We start from the raw sequence: 24,600 nt of genomic DNA on the forward strand, positions 1-24,600 counted from the left end.
ACTGGTTAAGATTAGGTAGTTCTTTATCGAAGACCATTTATCCAAAAGCTAATGATCAATCAATCAATCAATCAATCAAAATAACTTTATTCATATTGCACATTTTGTACAGAATGGAGTCAGTTATAAAAACACAATATTAAACTTAAGACTACTTACAAAGAACATTGTTATTATAAAAAAAATCAAATTTCAGGAAGTTGGAAAAAATCTTCTAATTTATACAAGGGTCTGTTGGTGAGAAATAATTTCAAATGTTTTTTAAATGAATTAAAATTACTTATATTTTTTATATTGTCAGGTAAGCTATTGAAATATTTAACACCACTATAAGATGGATTTTTTTCATAAACCGATAAATTATGTCTATTGAACGCCAATTCATTACCTTTTCTGGTTGAATATGTATGAAAAGAGTTCAATTTTGGCAATCTTTCATGGTTTGATTTAATATAAAGGGCTAGGATCAAGGACCTTCAAAAAGCTAATAAATGTAGAAGTGGCGTAGGTGTTCCCTTAAGCAGTTTTTGACTTCACCATTTGCATTTAGTTGGGAAGCCGTTGATACTGAACACATCTTGCAGAGGTAAATTACAAATCCGCAGCTATTATTGATACACATCATAGCCTTTAAATCCTCAAATAATTTAAAGATATTCTTTCTATACTACAATAATTTATATATTTTGCTGTGTTCACGTTCTTTAACTTATTGAAAAATCCATAAAAAAATGTATAAATATATATTTGTGTTCCCTAACTATATAATTGTTATGACCAGGAATAAAGAACGCTACAAACAAATACAGCAAACACAGCTACAAGTGAGAGAATATTTAAAGCAAGTAACCAACCAGAAGTAAGTTGAGTGCTGAATCCAAAGTCACCAAGTTTGACAATCCCTCTTGGTCCGAGGAACACGTTCTCTGCCTTAATGTCTCTATGGATTATGTTGCGTTCATGCTACGAAACAAAAGGAAAAAATTTTTTGCAAATATTTATAATTGGTTTAAAAATAAATTTTAGTCAAACAGGAATAACAGGATGTCATTATAGGTAGATGACTTGTTCAACTTAAACATTTTACTTTGTTATACCTAATTCTAGCTGGCTTGAAATGATCTAGAAATTACGTAGTGTTTTTTCTTATGGTTTTAACACTACTTCTCACACTTTGAATTAAACTCTACAAGTCATATAATTGAAATATGAGACGATACAATCTTTAGAGAAAGGAATCTACCAATACAGCTAACCAATAAGTTAAAAATGGTAAAATGTATTCAATATTAAAGCTATGCACAAAATACAATTAATAAAATCAAATTGTGGCCACAATTAAATAAATTTACAGCGGTTTTTGGCATAAACTACACACTGACTATTTGTTATCTGTCTTGTTCCATAACCCTACCCAGAATGGTACCTACAAATGTAATATTAAGAAAATTATTGAGGTTTGTTCAATTTTTGAGGATATAATTGGATAGCATTGGTGGGTATGCTAAACACCATAACAGAAAGAGAACACTGTACCCATGTAGTAATTCACCACTGTTCTTGTATCCTATTTCTATTCCTATTGCTTATTTTTCTAATACAGTATGTCAAATGTTTACATAACATGAGGATACTGACCTGTCGTCAATCAGAGCTATATTGTCGTGTATGGCTATAGTTCGGGGTTAAAACTCCATTTTCAAATCTTCTTTTCAGTCGTTATATGTCAAACATATCGATATCTTCTTTCACTATCCGTCGTCAAAAATACTTCAATATTTACAAAATCATGTACAAGCGTCCGAGGCTGGCCAAGGACTAAAACAGACTGAAGAGAAGATTTGAAAATTGGTTTTTAACCCCGAAACTATAGTCATCCACGACAATAATATTGTCGTCCTATATTATAGGACTGATTGACGACAGGTTAGTAACCTAATTTTACGTCAATAAATCAATCCTGGAGGCAAATTATGTATCAAATGTTTAGTTTCAATTCAAAAATGCACTTTGTATCGTAATTCAACACTTAATCTACTTACCAGATGTTTTACAGCAGACAGTAACTGTATGAAGATAGCTTTGGCCTCAGTTTCCTCCATTTTCCCCTCGGTTGTCAACTTGTTGAACAACTCGCCTCCGTTGGCGAACTCCATGACAAGATGGAGCTTACTGTATGTCTCAACAACCTCATATAACCTAACACACATTTACAGGTTAAAATGGTACAACCAAAGAAAACCCACTATGTTGTAAACAATCTTGAGGTATTAACAGCTAAACATATAACAAATGTGAGGTTAGGCATTCTTGGTAAAGGTATTCAACCTAGACGTTTCATTTTGTTTTTGATAGAAAGATCAGATTACCTGCACAGTGACTGTGAATTTTTCAATTTATTGTGTGTAAATAAATTTTTCTACTGAGAAAAGTCGCCCGCTGTGAGTGCAAGACTACTCTATAAAATAATTCCCAATTTAAAAATGAGCGTGTCAAAAGTCAGATAACTCAAGGAAAATGGTTCTACCAGTCAAAATAAATAGACCGCCAAGAATAAACTGGGCAATTAATTACCAGAGTGCATCAAGTCCACATATAAAAATAACAAATGAATCTTTTTGGTAAGAAAAACTTTCTGTGCTTAAGATTTGCCTCCACAAAAAAGCCACAAGATAATTTTGTGTAACTAATTCATATCAATAGATATCTCTAATTATTTACTTTCATTAACATGTCTAAGTAACACCACCATCTAGACAAACTAACGACAAGGACTTTTATGAGTGATAGTGTGACAATTGGCTGAATAAGTTCCCACTGTGACCTTTATTTCCTTATTTCCTTTAAGTTTATATTATCAGGGAGATAACTCCAACATTTTCTATGTTAAATAGTAAAAGAAAAGTATTCACGACCTCAGGATCTGGGATTTGATCTCCTGTTCAGCTAAGAAACGTTTAGGATTCTTTCTCACCCAAGAATCATCAGTCAGATTCCAGTTCCCAAAATGCAGTACAATCTTGTTTACTCATCATGATGGAAACATGTAACTTATGGCAACTAAGCCTTTAAATACCTGACTTGATTGTTTTATACGTATTGTTTCCTCACCTAATGATGTTGGGATGGTGGACAGACTCCATACTGGCAATCTCCCTTGTGAGCATCTTGCGAGCCTTTGATGTCAGCTTGGCTTTGTCCAGCACCTTGATAGCCACTCGTTCTGAAAAAATGTTATAATTAGACGAGAAACTTGCGATACAATCAAGACATGATATTTCAGTGTGACAGATTGCGTGTGTAGGTTACTTACTGTCTTCGCAATCCTGATTTTGTTATAGCACTAAGGATTTTTCAGAGATCACCCTAATCGTCCGGTGCGTTGCAATACACTAAACTAAAATAATGTGGTGTTAACATTTTTTGCGAGATTCATTAATTTTATTGCATTAGTTGTTAATAAAATATTACATATACAAGACACGTCACAAAAACATTTAAGCACATGCACCGCCAAAAAAACTGACGACCAATAAGTCAGTTGAACCTGAAGTGAATATGAAATCAATAAAGTAAAGTAAATCATCACTAGAGATAAGCAATAGCTTATGAATAAATAAATTAATCTGGTTGCGATATGTCGGTAAATTAACAAAAATAGCAAACATCAGAATACGCTCCTACTGAACAGTAACATAATTACTAATTATGATCCATAAGAGTGACAAATATCTATATTGGATAACATCTATGGTTGTACCAAAACTCAGCAAGCATAAGTTATTTTTGGCGAATCAGAGCCGATGTCAAGTTAATTGAGCAGTTAAAAGTGCCAAATAATCCTCTTACACAAAGCGGGTGAGGAAGTTGAAGGGTTTCCTTCACATTTCTGTCAACTATTCCAGTCTCGTTATGTAATTATGTTTCCTTATTTTGCACTGTCTGGGCTTCTTAAACATTAAATGTGCACTTAAATAATGTAAATTCACCATTTCATCAAGGTTAAATTACATTCTTCAATGTTTGCATAAGTTTCACTGTCACTTTTGGCATGGGTAAAGCTGAAACTGACTGTAGCTTGAGCAGGGATGGAATTTCCTTTTCACAACAGAGAACAATGTATCAAACGTGGTCAGAGGCTTTAAAACAATTATCAATTCTTTGAGACCGCGACACACACTTTGATCCATACTTTCAGCTGATATGGATGCAATATGAGTGTGGAATGGAGTGAAATTATCTTTGTAGCTTCCTTACTAACTGAGATCAGCTGTTTCATGAGTTAGAATTGTGTATTCAAACAAGGCCCCACTAGAAAAACAGGCCATGCTGCAGGATCCATGACGTCACATTAGTGGATAGATTTCATTGATAAATTCATTGCTATCACAATTCGCATATGTTTTAGGTAAATAAACAAGCTGGCTGGTTGTAAGATTTTAATGGTAAGCGTTTACTACAACTATCCACCACTGTGACGTAGTGTTGCGCTACCCGCGCTGCAGCATGGCCTGTTTTTTCTAGTGGGGCCTTGATTCAAAGACCATGATCAATATTGGTACGGTATTTATTTGTATACACTTATTTCACAGTGTTTTGTGAGTGGTGAGATAAATTCCTAAGTCTGACCTGAACACAGTTGTCTCCCATGTAAGAAGTACGCCTTGCCTATTGCAGTTATGCTGGGAAGCCCCACAATTGCACTAAGACTTGTAAGCATTTAAAATATGGAACAGCCTACGTATACAGCACACTGCTGTAATAGTAGATTTACCTTCCTTGTCAAGACAATGGGAAAAGCTTGTTATTCTTGACAAAAATCTGAAGAGGGTGGTGTGGCCACCCAAACAAGCGTCAAACACTTTTAGAGGAGGTTAAGGAATCACTAGACAAAATCAAGGTAAAATAACCTCTCATTTATCTTATATTGAATGGAACTCAAAATTATCAAATAGGACCATCCCATCACAAACGAAGTTAGATTTCCTTTCCCTAAGTCTATTAACAAATGTTTTCTATTGCTAAATTCTATGATTTCATCCACCAACCTTTGGTGAGTTCGTGTATCGCCATCTTGACGTAGGAGAAGTTTCCCCGTCCGATCTCAGTCTGAAGTCTGTAAAGTCCGACGCGGCGACCGAGGCTCGTATCCTGTTGCCATTTGTGGTCATGATGGAGACTGTGAAGGCACTTCTCATACACTGCAACACAATCACAACATGTTAAGACCAAACACTATAGTTTGCAAAGGCCAAAGCTGGATGAAGGGGGATGTGTTTCCCAACCTTTCCCCTGGCTCTTCACAAGACCAAAATATGTTGAGTACCACTTTGTAAGAAGGAGGTCGTCATCAGGGGGACAGGTCCTATTTGTGTCTTCTCGGGAGGGATTAAAATGTAATTCAGGAATTTCTCAAAACGGATACCAGCGATTTTGCCTCAATTGTAAATGATGATGATGATGCCTCCACGATCATGGGAGATGTCCATGATTTTGCTATTACTGCGGGGAAAGATTATGTTGTGTCCAGAATAAATTTTAAGAATGCCTATAAAAGATAATTAATACTAGGCTATCCTGTAAAGGTTATATTTTTGTACATATAAATTTTGTTTAATAAATTAATAAACAAATTATATCAGTATTCAATATTACTGCTGCTTTAATTAATTGTCCACTAAATCCGCATATTGTCAAGCATAAATGCAACTCAAGGTGATTTAGGTTGAACATGAAATACCAATGAAGGTACAACAAAGATATGTTGGGCTTTACAAATGATATCAGTGTGTGTGCTGAAGGGGTTGGGGGATGGGAATACCACAAGATGTGTGACAGATCAATAACAGCTGTCTGTATCACCTGACCTCCACAACCTGCACTGTATTGCACACTACATTCTATCATTGTACTGTGCAGATGTAGAATTTAAAAAAGTGACTAACTAAAAAATAACCACTATTTTTTTATTTTACAAAAAAACTTTCATTTGATAGAATTTCCTACTGTGCAACAAAAATCAATCTTGCCTGAGAACTTTTAATAGAATTTGATAAACTAGTGTACATGTTGCTCGAAATCGAGCAATCGCAAAGAAGTAAAGGAGTTATTTAAAAACAAATAACTTATTTAAGAACAAATATAAGTCATTAATTCCGATGAGTTTAAAAGAGTCAACTCAAAGATTAGGTAACTAATGATAATACTCACAATGTACTTAACAGTTCAATATAATCAACATTTCTTGTAAATATTTTATCATTTTTCAAAAGCTGATCTGGCTTTTAGTGTATTATAGAAATGTTTCCCAATTATAGCCGCAATAGGTTGTCCATGTTGGTCTTTGCCAATGTTAATGTAGTCTGCATGGTATCACCCATTGTCACCAGTACGTTTACAAATTTCAGTCTTTATTTTAATAGCTCCAAATAACCATTAACTACCTGATTTTCTGCATAACCTCTCTGTCACAATTTTACAATCAACATAAGTTCTTCTTCTCACTTTGAATTTCTAACAACAGCTGGAGTTTCATAACAATGTTTGTTTCCCATGTTAATCTTATGGAGAAATACGAAACTTTAAAGGGCCCCAGGGCCTCACTCTCTAATTATTTCCCTAAAAAGAAAGTTTCCTGCACAACTTCACATTACTCTCTTTCCAATGACGCCAAAAACCTGTCAATCGGTTCAGTAGTTTTGGAGGAGTAATTGTCACAAAAAACCTGCTTGCGTATTAAATAAGTATAGATTTGAATACCTCCTTATTGGGTTCCATAAAATGATGGCCATCATTTTATGAGTATACCTCTCAGAAGAGTTTTAGGTGGATGTATCACAAGGGGGATTGGGGAAAAGCGGTCAAACCCCTAAAATTATTCTTCATCAAAATAATTTGGTTATCCAACTGGTCAATACTCTAGTTTTCTTTTCCTTGCCCCCAACAAACCTAAAACCTCTTGCCTTGGGCCCATTCATTAAAGCGGCCCTGCCTTATATCAGGATAAGCAGAATTTATATGAACAATTATGATGGTCTTGGCTTCAAGTTCAATTGTAATAAGGGACAGGTTTGGTTCCCCTCACATCCACAAAACATTTGGGTTTGGATTGTCTGCCTTAAAAGCTTAGACAACAAGAATAAAAAAATTCTCACAGGCTTCACCATAAACAGCTCAAATTTTCAATTAACATTTCATCAACACCAATGAAAATCATGCATAGCCTAATCTTCTCACCATAGATAAACAATCACAGAGTTAGAGGCTTGCATGTGTGTTACACCTTACATTACTCTAGTTGCGTTTGTAGCTGCACTAACCCTTGAATTAATTCTCACCCCATATCTAGCACCACTGCACTGCATTAAGCCGAGGTTACTATAATGCTTGCAAATAATCATGCAACCACAGTGTTTCTTTAAATAGCTTTATCGTTTGCGTTTTTAGATTTGTTTTTATTCAGAGCGTTTAATCTCTTCCACTATAACTGTAGTGACCATTCATCAGAAGTTTGTATGAAAAATTATGTTGCAAATTATGAAAATCTTATTATTATGGGATTTCAAACACTTAAACACCATGATCTACGCTTAAGCCTGTTTTTCACTCCTTGGTGGAACTATGATAGTAATTATTTATCAATTAACGAGTGTTAAAAGAATATACAGTAATTAATTTACGGAAAATACCTTCAGTCACTGAACTTTTTTGCCAGAGCTTTAGATCTATTTCTTATCAAGAGAGTTCAGTTGTTATCAGGTGTCAACAGAGAGTCAAGGTTTCTGCAGTAGTGTTAAGTTAGTTTATTTCATTGAGTGGTTACTCAAATTTTAAATGTGGAACATTGGATGATTTAGGTTTTGTAACATGAGGCTAACATAGAACATTGAACTTATGGTATTTATTTCATATGAATTTTGAAGTGGTTAGAAAGAACATACCTCTAATATAAAAGGGATTTGAACTGTTTACTAAAAATATCCATTTCATCTTTATATTATTAGCTCCAGTGGAGATCAAGATTAAGAAAGTGATGTCAACTTTTAAGGAATCAAAATTAATCGTCTATTTTATCTAAGGCTTAATGGACGTCCATCAATGAGTACTCCTAACCAAGGACCTATCTACTTTATCAATTTATTTTAGTTTTGACTATAAAAGGATTTTTATTTTTTTATTTCTCTAGATCCAAGCCCGAAATAGTTTTCCACTTTTCTTCAGGCTAGGTCTAGGGTTGGCACATCTACATCACCATTGCAATCCATTTGTGATTGGCGGGATTTGAATCCCCGACCTCAGGAGCGAAGTCTCGCCCTCCACCACTAGACCAGTGTGCTCCCCAATAAGAAATAGAGATAGGATGACTAATAACTTAAAGTGGGACTCCAAAACCATGAGTAGGCCTACACCATAGCAAACAACAAACAACTAAAAGCCATCTGATTTATAGGTTTTTAACTACAACCCCAAGGGAAATATGCAAAAACATCCATAAAAACGCTAAAAACAGGATAATAAATTCATACTCACAGGTAGTGGGTACATGATCGCTAGAGACTGGTGGTGCTGCTTGGAGACTGTTGTCCAGCATCTCAGCACAGCCAAGACACTGTCATCTGCCATTGCCTCATCTGTAAATGAGATAATCATTATTCATAAACATACTAGATTGTTCTGATTGTAGTATTTTTTTTTGTCCTAGGACGATAGACACAGAAATCGTTTTGCATAAAGGTAGGGGTTGCGGCGTTATCACTTGGCTAAAATCCTGTAATTTGGCGGGATTTGAACCCAGGACCATAGGGACTGAAGTCTCGCACTTGACCTCTAGTCCAGCTTGCTGCCTGTTGTAGGTACAGTATCCATACAAGCCAGCTGATACAAGCCTACAACAGCGTTACAAGATGGCCGCGCCGGATGCTACAAATGATGAGTCAATTGGCGAGGTACAGTCGCGTTTACTTGACATAAAACCTTCATCACCATAGACGAGGCTAAAGAAAGAATAGCGGTTTTTATTACATAAGTTTGTACATTAACAAAAAAAAAACGTGGAATAGGTTTAACTACTTACAATCTTGTAAAAGATTCAGGTGCCGTAGTCAAAGCATTTAACGCTAAAAAGCATTCATTTTCCATTAAAAAAATACCGGTTTTTTTTTTTTTTTTTTTTTTTTTTTTTAACGAAATACTTTCTAATAATGCTATGTAAAACAAAACTTTGGTTGTAAAACGATAGCTTTAAATGTAGCGTACTCAAATAATTCGTGAATTGAAACGCATCTTTAAAGTCCAAGGTTTACAAAACTTTTTAACTTCTACTCATCAACTTCTTCACGATCAAAAAACATAAAATTTACCAATGATAAAAATGTTTATACAACAAAAAATCCGTCTAAATATTCTGATAAAAACGCAACTATTTTCTTTGTTATGAATAACAATTGCGTCCATATTAAGAAGTTAACAACTACGCAAATAAATTTAAACTGATAATTCTCAAGAAAAATTATAAATGTTTGATAAACGTTTATACAAATATTTTACGCACTGCTGAAACACTAAATTTTATAGCATTTGAATGACGTATTATGTTTAGAAACGGTCGAATATCGTGGCGAATCTTCCATCTACATCGCTATCTCTGGTTATCTGTAACGTGTTACATGCAAATCACTGCGACATCAAGTAACAGTTCCACATAATGAACAGTTACATCGCTGCGATTGTTGTCGCATGACAATCATATTCAAGCCAGCAGTTTATGGTAATAGCTGCGATCAGCGGTCGTAATCGTAGATAAACGATAACAGACGATAAAAAGACGGTGATTGTCAGTGAGGATCGTGTGAAAACTCCACAGAGTATAATATAGGGGATTTCATTGTAATAATACATGAGTACTGTAATATAAAACGCTTTAGCGTATGTGAGTGTGCGGTTCAATCACGAAATAGTTGTGGGATAGCACAACTTTGACTGTTTCTGTATAAAAGTCATCTAACATGGAATAAAACATGTTATCTTTCAACAAAGGTTGTTATTTTTCCAAAGTCTTGTAAGGATTATGTATGTTAGATTTCATAGTATGTGAAGTAGTTTCATTCGTTGAAGGTACATACATTTTGTAAGTTAATATGTTATTGATCGATTAGTATTTTTTAGCTTTTACGTTTGGTAAATATGTCATATAATATGAATTTTGTAAAATAAAACATTTTGTTTGTATGACTTTGTTCCTATCAAAGCTTTTATTGGAGAATTTTAATCGTATTTGATTTTATAAAATTAGGCCACAAAAGCCTAATATAGTCATACATTCATGCAATTCGGCTAATGTATTATTTGTTATTGTGAACAAAAATCACAATAATTTTATTTTTATATTAAATATAAGAATGCTTGTTTGACATTTCTTTATCGATACCTTCATTTTTCTAAACCATAACATTCAGTACTTGGAAGGTAGGCTAAGTCATTCGTATGCAATAGATTATCATCTATAATCATATAAAAATATTATGTAAAGTAATAACTACATCAATTTATCGTCAACATATGCCTGATATGGTTATTTCGCACAATATTATCGTGACAAAGAGCAGATATTGATTGTGTGAAGAGTTCCAAGGTTTTTCCATTGAGAACGTCAAGAATAATTCAACAATGTACAAACTCGGACAAAGTAATTTTCATATTGAGGTGGAGAGCAATGCAGTATTATTGTTTCACAAGTTGTAATAAAAGTTATAATACAACTTGTGTTACGAGTGTAATTGTCATCTATTTCAGTCTAAATTGTTCACAATTGCAGGGCCAAATTATAGTCCAGTTTAAGAACTTTTTTTAACAAAATTGATAGATATTTTCAAATACGTGTGTATACATTTTTGAAAAAAAAACTGAGCATGTACATAGTTAAACCTCTAACAAATATTCCCAAGCCAGAAAGTATAATGCTATTGTTAACGTTTACTAACAAATGAAAAGAATTTTCTATCATGTAAACAGTATAAAAAATAAAACATTAAAATCTAACAAAACTTAAGGACTCTAACAACTTTCCAAGCACTATGCGTGAAAAATTACTCAAATCTTACGTATTCAGTAAAACATCAAAATGCATATGTCAAAAGTCGAAATGTAGGTAGGTGTTTACACTAAAACATTCACTAACACAAACATTGATCGTCAAAAAATTAGTTCTGATGCTATAAATTGTGATTCACACAGATGACTTGTCCCGTGATTGTTGTTGTATCGATCAACAATCAACAATCCACAACTACTGCAGCGTTGTGACAGGTCAATCAACAATTAACAATCAACAAGCAACAATCAACACTGATAAGTCTACGTTCACGATCTATATACAACATTAAAGAAATTCGTTATGTAATACAAACTCTCATTGGAACTTACAAAATCAAATGTATTTTATATTACCTTACCTCGAACAGTTCCTCAAAACACAAGAACATATCGTGACGTGAGAACCCTCTGGGCTGCTTGTCTAAGACCTACAGCCTTAGACAAGGAAATGCCAACAGAGAACACGAACCAATCAACGTGAATTTTTAAAATATAACACTCCAAAATGTTGTATTAGATTAGACCTATATACAACCTACCTTAAGTTTTCTACTCGTGTCATTTTAACACTATTTCAACGAGTTGCGTACACTACTTTACCTACGACAGTGTTTTAATACTAACAATCACTACTCATAACTTCTAAAGAGAGGTCATGTTTTCGTTTATAACCTCTCATTGCCACTGGCAGTGATGCAACGAAACATCGTACCAAACACTAATTGCACCACTCAACAATTAAATTTGCCTGAACAGCTGAGTTGAAGCTCGAATCATTACAATTTTACTTCTTCTCTCTAAATCCTTGAACCTCATTGGTCCGTCACCCGTGTTGTTTCGTGCTAAAAGATGCAAGATGCAAGATACTTTATAGAACGCTAAATAATGCTAAAACGGAATAAGATGCTAAAAGATGCAAGATGCTAAGATGCAAGTAAAAAATCTTGTTATGTGAAACTTTTCAATTCTAAGAAATGAACTGAAACGGCTAATGTAAAAAACTGTCGTAGGTAAAATAACATTACACCATATTAGACCAGCGCAAAAACTAAGGAACGCATTTTATTGAGTTTAAATATTAGTATTTTAAATCGACGCCACTCGACAAATCTAACGGAATGATAAACCTCAACAGCACTGAATAATTAGTACAAGTGGATACTGTGTTGATATAAATAAACACATTACTAGGTATCTGATTTGAATTGTCACGATAAGGTTTTGAATTAATTTTAATTCGTGATTGTTTAAGTGGGTATTGTGGAGCATTTCATGTTCACTGTATTTAGTTGAACTAAAAACGTGTAAAAATTTGATAACTTTGTAACAAAACCGAATAAACTTACTTGACAAATCCCTTTTGTCGTATCGTGTTGCAGCAGTAAAACCAAACGATATCGTTAACGATATCCGAGGTATTGTGTATTTCCATAAAACTCAACACCAAATTTGTCAATTATTTGCGATTTTTGATTTCTTTGCGTAGAAATTGCTTGATCCTAAAACACTACTTAAACTTAACGTTGCACTTTAATGAATTTAAGTTATAGATCGGTAGAATGTGAAGTGATGGTGGTGTGGTGTGTGATGGTACCTGAACTAACAAGAATTTAACTAAGTGGCTAGATTTGATATTTGATTTGATATCTTTATAACCATTCACGAATCTATTAAAATATACAATTTATATATAAATAATATAATAAATCACACGGGAAAAAATATTTTTTCAACCCTCGTTCTGAAAAGAACCAACAATGAAGGCAGCCCTACCATAATTTAACAGCAATAGTTGTCGTTCTATGCTCATACAATAGCAAAACAAAACGTAAACAATTTGAGAGCTGATTATAGTGACAAACGTTCTCGAAATAATCGTTTTGTGATTAGATAGCTTGAGTGCATGTGCCGGGCCGCAGTACAGTATAGCTATAGTGTTCATCATACGAGCCAGAAATGCCCTTTCGACTCTCACTCATTTTCAAACCTCGGTCACTAATCCCGTATCAAAAAGAGAGTCAATTCAGAGCCTAGTGATGAAATATACTATTTTCATTCTAATTAATCATGTCAAGAAAATATATTATATTTTACAGAGCGTCTAAATTCTTACGTCAATTTCATGGATGGGTCTTAAATATACATTCTATAAAGTATAACCTTCCTATAAGTATAGTCTAGTAATAAAATAATGTCTCAACTCGACTGATGAATTGCATGTAAATGAGCCTCTACTTATGAATACACAAGAACACTGTCCGACATGCTATAGAGACTTTTCACGAGCGAATAGTGAATAATGAATACATGAATTCGACAGCAGGATTATGGAAAATAGGCGAATGCGTTTTACTTTCAAATTAGTCCTTTTATTATGAAAATGTAAAATAATCTGAAGCGACAATCACGGCATTTCCGGACTCACAAGGACGAAGTTACAATTCTTGGATGCGGGGTGGGTTTAATACGGTTAATGTAAAAGTTATCATGAAGTGTCAAACTTTGAAATTAGGTTATAAGAAAGAATGGATGAAGCACCGCTTAGCTCGGCTGTATTTATTTTGATTTTTTATATCCAAACGGTTTTTAATCAGTTCAATTACAATTTGACCATAAAATATCATTGTAGGAAAAAATAAAAGGGGAAATAGAAAGTCAACAGTGGTCAACTTTAAAGAGGGGCTCAAAGATGTCATTCTCTTTAAATTAATATGACTACAGTTTGGTTAATATATATTACTTGTCCATTACAGTTTCCCATGATACGGTAGACTTAATTGGTTATAGTGGAATACTAAGTATATTGTCAGGAAATTACTTTACTACACTGTGAAAGATTTCTGTTACTGTTTCTACAAAAACTCTCTCGAAATTACAGCAAAGAAAAGGCGAGATATTCCACGTGTACTGGACGATGAGAAGACAGCTATTTTATAACGGGCAAAAACCATGCACCAATTTTGTTACGGTTTCCCCGAATCAATCCGCGGAAATTTCAGACACAATCGGACAGATTGGATTGAATGATTTTAGGGTAGTTGGACGAAACAATGGTAGAGTGAGTGAAATCACTTGGATAGAACATTAACGGACAACAGTGTCTAAAACATTATACAGTACTTCACCCGGGTGTACCGTCAATAAATATCACTCCACATAAATATCTCTATCTGTGTAATCTTAACACAAAACAACTGCATAAAGTAATCTTTCGTTGTATGCATTTTTTGTGAGCGTACCTAAATATAAATGAATCTGTGATATGGTTAAACATAGAAATAATTGGTACAAATTAGCAATAAACGCCACATTTGTTAAGATTACTTAAATACAAACAAACATTATTCCTCTCAAACACGAGTTGATTACCTAAAATTCAAAATCTAAAGTCGAAAGATGAGGAATAAAACATCATGTTGGGACTAGTTGAAACACAGCATTTCTCTGTTCATGAATCAATAAAATTATGTTAATAGTGTGGTTGTGAAATTACTGTTCGTGAATAAATTAATTGGCAACAATTAACGGTTCTATAGTGATTAAAGCTGAAATAATACCACACAAAATAGTTATACTGAAAATACAAAATATGCAATAACGTAAAAACAACGAATAATTGTTGAAATAGCTAAAGATTCCTAAACCATAAATATACATCGAGATAAAAACGAATAACTTACAATTAAAAGCAATCCTGCTGACCAACTAGTTGTTAGCAGATTGACAGCGTTATTTGGACAATCAATGACAGCGAGGTAGGGTTAACTGTTAACTACTGTTGCTGTTACTGCTGTTAAATATAACTGTTAAGTTCTAGGTTAGATATTGATTACAGGCCTCAGTAACTCGGCGACATTGTAATCATTGTTGTAATAACAGTAATAAAGTTATCGAGCAGAGCGATAGGACTGGTGTTTAGTGTAGACTGTGGAATTAGTTGTCTTTGAAACAAGTAACTACGTACGTTTGGTAGGTACAATTAATTTTATGGTAGTAATCTTACTTCAAAGAGTCGTGTTTAAGGGTAAATAAGTACTATACTGTATTACACACTTCGTTGGGAAAACTGAACTTATTTATTTGAACAAGGCTTTTGCGACTACAAGCACTAAATTATATTTTCGGCTGATAATAATTATTCTGGTATGATTGGTACGGTGCAATGTAATAAGTTTAAACTATAAACAGGTCTGACACAAAATAAGAGCACAATATATACGTAAGGGTTTTAATAACTCCAAAACAGTAATAACAGCATGCCTGAACTCTTTACATACTCATAAAACATGCCATAATTAAACAGCTGAACAACAAAACAGCAGTTTTCGGCATAGCTGAACATAATTATTTTGGAACGAGTTTCAATGGCTCACATGTTATTAGCGAATTTCCCTATAGGGAAGTAGCTATTACCGTAGGTCTCATGGTAAGACTTAGGCCCGGGACCGATTTACTTTTTCATTTTAATGTCCCCAGAGGCCAAAAACACCATTCGTTCAAATTTTTATATATGTATATATATATATATATATAGGTATATATATATATATATCTAGATTTATATATATATATATGTGTCCGTGAACACGATAACTTGAGTAATTTTTATCCGATTTTGATGAAATTTGGTTTGAAGGTGTAAGGCGGGATAAACTTGAATGAGTTCGCGATCCAGCATGATCGGACCATGGGAACAGGGTTTTATGGGGGGTTTTATGGGGTAAAAATTGGGTTTTCTCACTTTTTACCCTCAAAACACAAAATTTCCTAATTTTTCTCTAAGCCTTCTTAAAGAGCTTAAAAAAACAAACAATTCAGTATATCAAAGTGTTTTTGTACGGTTATTGGTTACGGATAAAACTAAAAAAATTGTAAATTTAAAATTCCCATGTTATTCTTATGGAGAATATTGTAAAATGTTGTAGTTTGCTTGTTTATGGATATATTTTGATCAAACTTGGCAAATTTATTTATTTTATAGTAAGCTATCAATATTTTACTAAAAACACACTACTTTATTAGTTTCCTTGTAGCAGCAAACCTAGGTACTCGTTAAACCTATTGTTATTTAAATAGATCAATTGAAAATCAATTCGGCCAAATGGAAATTCGCTTAGACGGCAGGTTTGCTGCGGCGGGGGTATTAGTTTTTGATATGTGTACTAAAATCAACAAATTTAGAAAACAATAAATTACGATTACAAAATCAACACACAAAAAAGCTTAAGGTCCGGAACGTGAATTCTGAAAAAAAATTCTTATCTGTATAATTTATAAGGTTTATTGCCAGATATTCTTTTTTAAATTTTCAAATTTCCTCGCTGTCACTATTTGGAATATTAACATTAAAAAATGGTAACGCGCCAAGGTGCTTGCAGAGTATGTAAAGAACATTCAAAGGAACAACTTTTTTTTAATAATCGGACAATCAAATTTGATTTATTAGGGATGGAATTGATTTCAATCATCATTGACGAGGCGTAAAATCTGAGATATTTAGGTACGAGTAAGTTATAATTTGACTCAGTTTCGAGAAACATATATCCATATATAAGATGGCCTCAGAAATATAACAGAAAACGGTATAACAAAAAGAAGTGAGGAGGTTTGAACTTTGTCGATTCGTCTTAGCCAATGATGGACGATATTTTACAATCGCGTGAGAATATTCGGTTTATTCGACGTTATTTTACAAATATCGTCCAATACAGAACGGGTTGGAACTCATTTTCCACCGAACGGGAAAGTGTTCTCAATCAGGCTTTTGTATAACCTTTATCAATTTTATTTTAAGAAATTCAAGTACATTAAATGAAAACTTGTTTTGTGAAACTCTAATAAGCTAAGAGAGCATGTAAATTGGCTATTTAATACACTAACTCGATTTTTAAAAGAAAATTGTTCGATTTAAAGATATTTATTTTTAGAGATATTTTATTTTATTTTGTGCAGCGTTACTAGAGTTTTACGTGAAGATGTTATGACAAAATGTCAACTACAAGAAAAGAACACAAACTACTTAACCTTGGTGACAATAATTTGGGTGTTTAAATTGTATTGCAAATCAACTGGCCACATTTAATATCGCCCATGATCGGGATGATTTATTTAGAGATGTTAAAATAACCATTTTAGGCTGAATGCAATGATGTATACTTGAAATACAATAAAATAGTATTTGGACCCAACTAGGATAGCACTCAAACAAAAAATGAACTGCTACAAATCTTTTGGTTTCAAAACCCAATAGATCAACGATTCAACGGTTTAAAAATCGACCAAAACCATTAGCATGATTCTAACTTAAAGTGAAAGTCGTGTTAGATGTAAGTGCTTTTGAAGGAATGTTGAATAATTCAGTTAGCCGGGACCGACCGGATATTAATTAATGACAACGAAAGAGAGTGGCAGATCGATATCTAGGAGGCAGTGTAGGCTAAGTTGTGGAAGACACTGGCATAGCGTGCCACTGCCACTGCCTTCTGAATAACCTCAGTGAGGAAGAATACATTCAACGATGTATAATAAGTTGACTTTTTTGCATACAGGTTAAATCAAGTATCACTTTCAGTAAGATACCCTCTCGGTCTCTTAGGTGTCAGATTATTGATGGACAACTATATTATTTGGTAAACCCCATCAAAAGTTGATATTTTCCTATTTAGGAATCCATATAAATCAACTGTATAATAACAATTATTGCGAATAATATTCGTGCATGAATATATTTAAAATGCTTAAGGTTGAAATAATTGCTTAAAGGTTTATTCAAAATAAGGGTTTGAATAAAGAATTATTCATAATTTTTTTTGTCAGGCATATTATTAAAACGGGACACGCTACAATTCCAGTTGAATGTACCCAAATATTTAAATCTGTTTGAATAAGCAGGCCAAAACATGCGGGACCAACAACCCCAGACTTCGTGTTGGGATTTCATGTCAAAATCATCTTGATAAACCTTGAACTTGGAATGGCCCGTTTAATGCTAAGATTGAAAGTAAACCTGATTAATCCCAAGGTATAGATACACAATTGTTACAATTGATACACAATTGTTAAATTTCTTTCTAAATTTGGAGATATTCGTGAGTTAATCGTTATTTTTACGCACATTGAGTAAGGGGTACTTTATTTGTGGTAATGTATAGGGGATGTTTAATGTCAACACAACTTTTATATCTTGAACTTTATTAAAAATATTCTACGTTTCAACTTTATTTTTATTGAATTACTTCGAAAAATATGGGTTAAAAATTCGCCATAAAGTGAAAGTTGGCAAATCTCACATGACAAATATTTATTTGTTCGAACCATAAGATAAGAAATGAATACAAACCTGAATACAACAAATGAATACGTACACACACAAGGTGTGTATTCATTGCTACAGGCACCAAAAATTAATATACGGTTTTAAACGGGAGTAAATTGTCTACATCAGGTTCATGAAATCCAAACAAGAATTAACTTATGTTGCTATTCTACAACCACGAACCAGTAGTGTATGAATTCATACAATGTAGTATGTATTCATTGGCATTTTACAGCTTAGATAAGTAGAGTGAATCGGTTTTTTTTGCCTTGGCGTACCACTTCACTACTGTTGAGCCAATTACAAAACAGAAAAAGGGCATCTTTTGAATTTTGGAGGGAACTTCACACAGACAGTTCAATATTGTTTGGCACATTGGAACCCATCTCAGAAACCTTTCAGAAATTCTAGGTTGGGTCGTGGGGTCATAATAGAAAAAAGCTGTAAGGTCGAAGGTGTATGGAAAATGCCTAGTTTCTCTTTGATTGTCAGGTATAACTATCATAAATCCATCACACCGCACACTTCCACACTACTACTACAGTTTATTTACACTTGTGAGTCATTTTCCCGCCAGTCTGCAGTTCCCGCCAAGACGCAAGGTCATTGACAATGATCCCAGACAGTTGTAAACTCGCTACACACGTCCTTGAGACCGGAGTAGGACTAGTTTGGTTCACAACACCGAAGAATGTTTTGTTTTTGTGGACAATTAGGAATTCATACAATTTGTGTTAAAATTAATGTAACCATATATACAGTGATCAACCAAACGCAGTTTAAATTTCTATGGACAAATGGCCTGTGTTTTAAATCGAATAAAAGACTACTTGCTGAAAGATTAGGTTATGTCGTAACACAGCTTCTTCGGGTCTTGCCGAAGAAATATATTACTGCCCTATTGCTCACTGCTCCGTAAAATAACAATGATTATGAAATCAGCCTAAGAAGGCTTCATAGACCTATCAGCCCCCAGTATACAGTGGTGGAAGTTGTGGTTGGGGCTGAAGGCCGCTGATGTTCGTGAGGTTCGCGATAAACAGATTTAATTGCCTCCTACAGCAAGGGTTGGGTCTAATCACTACCTTCACCTGTACAGTGTAGTGTACATACTGGCGAGTAGATATAATACCAGAATATGACCCCACTTTCGGCGTTTTAGAGGCACTTTTAGGGCACTTTTTATAGGGGAAAAATGAGAAAAAAATGGAAGAGCTTTTTTTGGCCACTTTTTTTAAAGACCCAGCTCTCGACCTATACACCCCTATATAAATTTTCTACTTTTGTTAATACTAAAAATCACGTCTGGAAATGGTGAGCTTTTTTTGGCCACTTTTTTAAAGACCTGGATCTCGTCCAATACAAGCCTATATAAATGTTCAAACTCCATTAAAATTTCAAATCCACATCCATTCCCATGTATATTTTCAAAATCATGTGAGGTTTGTGCGTGAACTCGGGCATGCTCCCGGCTCATGATGTGCTCCCTTGGACATCCTTAGTGGAAATCCATGAGTTCTGGCTACTTGGGAACCCAAGCCATTTGACATACAACGAATCACCCTTTCTCCTAATTACCTTCTCTACCAAATACATGTCCTTATACTTGGTCTTTAACAACTCCTCTGTATAGAAGCCTCCCCTGATTATATTGCCATTTTCATCTTTCAAGATATAAGTCACAGGCTTTGTATTCTTAACTTCTGCTATTGTAAATAGTTCCCCTGTCCAATTTGGAGTATAACCTTTACTAAAAACATGTTTATACTTGGAAATCCTTACGCTATCACCTACCTTATATCTTGGCTTTTTAACTTGCACTACTTTAGAAGTCAACCTCTCATGCACATATTTACTATTCTTAACATTCACTTGGTTAGGCTTCATTCCTATAGATCTATGCACTTTATTATTATATTTTCGAATTAACTTTGGAAGTAAATCCAACCATTTATAACTCCCCTGAGCACTAAATTCTCTATATAACCAATTCTTTAAAGTTCTCTGAAACCTCTCCACAATTGCAGCCTTAGTTGTAGAAAATGTGTGATAGTGATTAATATTTAATTTTTTCATTAGTTTGCTAAAATATTGATTAAAAAATTCTTTTCCATTGTCAGATTGAATGTTTTTAACCCCCTTTGGTAGAATGGTTTTAATGGCTTCTGTAACCACTAACCCTGTCTTATTCTTTAGTGGAGCAGCATAAGCTTTTTTAGAAAATGTATCTATTAAAGTTAAAATATATTTATTGCCAGAATTTTCTCTAGCATAGTTTTGCATATCAACTAAATCTATTTGTATGGTTTCGTTTATACCCAATACTTTAAAAGACCTTCTAATGAAATTCTTTCTTGCAGGCTTATGAAGCTCGTATGCAATTTCATTCATTTTTTATAACATCATCCTTTCCTGTAACTCTAAATACATCACCATTAGCCCCAATCAATAGATTATCTTCCATTCTTTTAAATACATAGTTTTCTGGTATATATGGTCTATTATCTATATACTTAAATCCACTCAAAGATGTGGGGTCAGCAACTAATAAATCAGGATTATATTCCATCAAATTAAAATTTTTTTCTCCATATACAAATTTTGATCCATCGTAATGCATAGATTGTGACATTAGACAAATATCATCCAAATGTTCCCCCTCTGGTAGATTTCTTATAAATTGTTTTTTGGCATCCCAACATTTTTCTTTTTTATCAAAAGTTATAGTCTGTTCTTTTATAACACAGTCAGTGTCATCAATGGCAGGTTTAACACGTACTAACCTTTTACTATTAAAACTCCAATAGCCTGCTTCCATTTTTGGAACTTGTGAAACATTCACAGCATCTTTACTATCTGTACCTTCCATCAAATTACTAATTTTCTGTTTCTTTGCATTCCAAACACCATTCTCTGATTCTAAAAATTCATAATTATTATCGTCTTGTACAAATTTACCATCTTCTTTTCGTATTAAAGTCTGTTGTAAAGTGGGCACATCATCTAAACTTTCGCCCTTTTCTACATTAGTAATTTTCCGTTTCTTAGCATTCCAAATACCATTCTCTGATTCTAAAAATTCATAATTAATATTGTCTTGTACAAATTTACCATCTGTTCGTATTAAAGTCTGTTGTAAAGTGGGCACATCATCTAAACTTTCACCCTTTTCCACATTAGTAATTTTCTGTTTTTTAGCATTCCAATTTTTATTCTTAGATTCTAAAAACTCATATTTAGTTCTACCTTGTAAGAAGACATCACCTTTTCTAGTTAATGTCTGTCCCAAAGTTGATACATCATCTACAAACTCCCCATCTTTAACGTTACCAATTTTACGGTTTAAACCATTCCAACTATCGTCTTGTAAATTTAAAGTAGGTTCACTACTAGCCCTGGGTTCTGCAGGCTTATTATATGGATTATATAAACGATAAAATTTATCTATAAACATATTTTTATTTAGTAAATAATTCCACTTTCTCTCAATTCCTCAATAATGGAATCTATTTCATTATCCACTCCTGAGTTACCGGCTTGGCGACTTAGCCAAAGAAGTCTTAACCTATCTACAAGCTCATTAGGATCATCCCAATAAATATAGTCTATTTTATTACCAGTCACTTGTCTCAAACCTTCACCAACAGACTTAAATAGAGGTTTAATTATATTAAGATATTTAGTATGTCTATTACTTGAAATTGGTGCACCATCTTTGTAACTCTTTAAATGTCCATTTGTAGCTTCCAAAATTTCTTTATAATTTTGCAAATCAGCCGGAGTATAATCCTCAGGTTCTTTTAAAGTTAACAATTGCCACAAACCTTTTGTCCCCTTGTAGGTTTTATTTGCAATTGTAACATCATCATTGGCAATGTCAACTTCCTTATTTCCAATAAAAAATTTATTTGCTTCTCGTCTAATACCATATGTAGTGTCTGTCATACTACTTTTACTGAGGTAATTTCCTAAATAGTCTGATGCTAAAAGACCAAAATCTAATTTCTGTGGGGTGGATTGCTGTAATGGTTGTAATCTTGGTATTATTGGTATTCTAGATGGAGTCATTGGGAGAATCTCCATTCGAGGCCTCTCTGTTTTGGCGATTTTTTTTAATTCTTGTAATGGCTCTATTAAAGGTTGGAATGTTTGAAACCTCTCTTCAGCCTCTAGAAACTTGCCACGTTTTAAAGCTCTATATTTCTCTCGTATTTGATTTGCAGAGTCAACCAATTCTTGTTGAATGTTTTTCATCTTTTATTTACATTTTATTTATCTCATTTGACAAAGGATTGTACTCAAACACTTTATCATGTATTATCAAACAATATGCAGATGTATTTGCTGGCACATTTTCTGCAGTTTCAATCTCTAATTTAATATCAACAATTCCTTCCTTTACTGTTTCGTTCTGTCTAGAACAGTCTATTACAATTAGTGGATATTTCTTCATAAACTCAGCCCTACTAATCATAGGATCTGGGATAGTATTATAGTAAGTCTCTCTAAACCTCATAAACATCTCATAAGCTTTAGAGACATCTCCATTTTCAAAGTCGAGATTTAAATCACTATAAGGATAATATTCAGAGTTTAGAAATACTTTGAGATTTTTTAACTTACAGTGATCAAATTCATCAGTTCTTTTTCGTGCACTATTATCCCTAGCTGTTTGGAAACCAAATATAATATACCTAGGCTTCTCCAAACTTGAAGATGTCTTTACTGACCATGTATGTCTTGTAGTATTGGGATATGATGGAAGTTCATGCAACTCTAAGCTTCTAAATGCAATTTGCAAATTTTTATTTTGCAATAACATCTTTTGTAATTGTAACTTCTCCCCATCTGATGGTATCACGTGTGGCATCACCCATTGAATTGAGTTAAGTGTAATTTTAGGAATCGTATCAGCAGTGCCACTGGCTGGAGCACTAGTGGTTGTTAATATACAATTCAAATCATTTTTGGATCTTTTCAACACCAATTCTTGTTTGACATTTACTAATACCTTATTAAAATCCTCAAATACACCCATTAACAGTTCTAATGGCAAACAAGTACTAAACTTGCCACTTTTATGGAACTCTTTTAAATTCGTGTCAGAATCAAATGCCACATTTGACAATTTAGTTGTTTTATTGTAAGAGCTCAATATTTTCATAAGACTAGAAATTCCTGGGTTTCTTACAATGTCTATTTCTTTACCTGCGACTTCATATCTAATTTCATCAAATAAGAATGCAAATGCATTATTTATAAAATGACCTTTATCATGATTTTCAATTTCTCCCTTAATATACAGATAACTCCTACATGGGAGAGTTAGCAAATCTTGATTATTAATACATATTCGAATTTCATCAGAATTATTTATTGCTAAAGTGTTATGGGGAACATAGGAGTGATTTGTAATTTTAACCACACTATCGTCGAATTGGGATTTCCCTGTAACGTCTAGAAAATCTTCCATTTTTATTAATAGAAAATTTTAACTTTAGTCCTATTGATCGTAGGAACCTAGCATTTTGTATACTTATAGATAAATTCTTATAAATTCTCATATCTTTTTTATATGACAAGTAATTGTAGTTTCTTCTCCATTAAAGTCAATTGCCTTGTCATGCTGATCGGCAAATGTAATACTGACAACATCTAAACTTCTCTTATTTACAGGAAAATATATAATATTTCTTGGAACTTCAATAATTTTGTAGCCAGGAGGAGCTTCTGGATAAAAGCTATGTATGGTGTGTGATTTGTTTCCATTTAAATAGGACCCGTTTGCAATATTACATTTTACTCTAATCACATTTACATTATTAATGTTTATTTTATTTGTAGATTCAAACTGTACACCAGGAGTAGAAACACCTTTAAATCCCAATAAAACAGACCCTAAACATGGTTTTGTAAAATCAAACACGTGGCTAGAAAGTAATGTCGCTTTCATAGTTTTATTATTAGCTGTAAGGAAAAAGTCTGGGATTTGCTTTTGAATTTCCTTTGCAAGCTCAACCACCTCATATGTTCCTTCAGAAATTTCTATTGTAACTGGAGCTTTGTGGTCATAATAGAAAACATCATCACCTTCTCCAATGGTTAATTTGTTGCCTTTAAGTTTATTTAATTTTGGAATAAGCCCTTTGAATAAAAGTTTGACTTTAGTATTAATTAATGCTTCTCCATTTTTA

The 24,600-nt window shown here is 33.5% G+C and overlaps 1 protein-coding gene across 1 annotated transcript in view; it reads right to left on the bottom strand.

The window, feature by feature from the left end:
* Positions 1–24,600, bottom strand: part of LOC128995794 (uncharacterized) — a 50,265-nt gene that overhangs the window by 5,526 nt on the left and 20,139 nt on the right. The window contains exons 2-6 of the mRNA XM_054420813.1: positions 8,530–8,630; positions 5,049–5,201; positions 3,112–3,223; positions 2,043–2,199; positions 855–963 (exon numbers count right to left, since the gene is read on the bottom strand). Of these exons, the coding sequence (XP_054276788.1) occupies positions 855–963; positions 2,043–2,199; positions 3,112–3,223; positions 5,049–5,201; positions 8,530–8,590 (592 nt within the window). The 5' untranslated portion in view covers positions 8,591–8,630. The remainder of the gene's footprint in view (positions 1–854; positions 964–2,042; positions 2,200–3,111; positions 3,224–5,048; positions 5,202–8,529; positions 8,631–24,600) is intronic.

The sequence above is a fragment of the Macrosteles quadrilineatus genome, unplaced genomic scaffold (genome assembly GCF_028750875.1).
Source record: "Macrosteles quadrilineatus isolate MER2022 unplaced genomic scaffold, UCM_ALF_1.0 Scaffold_5__1_contigs__length_97177068, whole genome shotgun sequence".
In the NCBI taxonomy this organism is placed as follows: Eukaryota; Metazoa; Arthropoda; class Insecta; order Hemiptera; family Cicadellidae; genus Macrosteles; species Macrosteles quadrilineatus.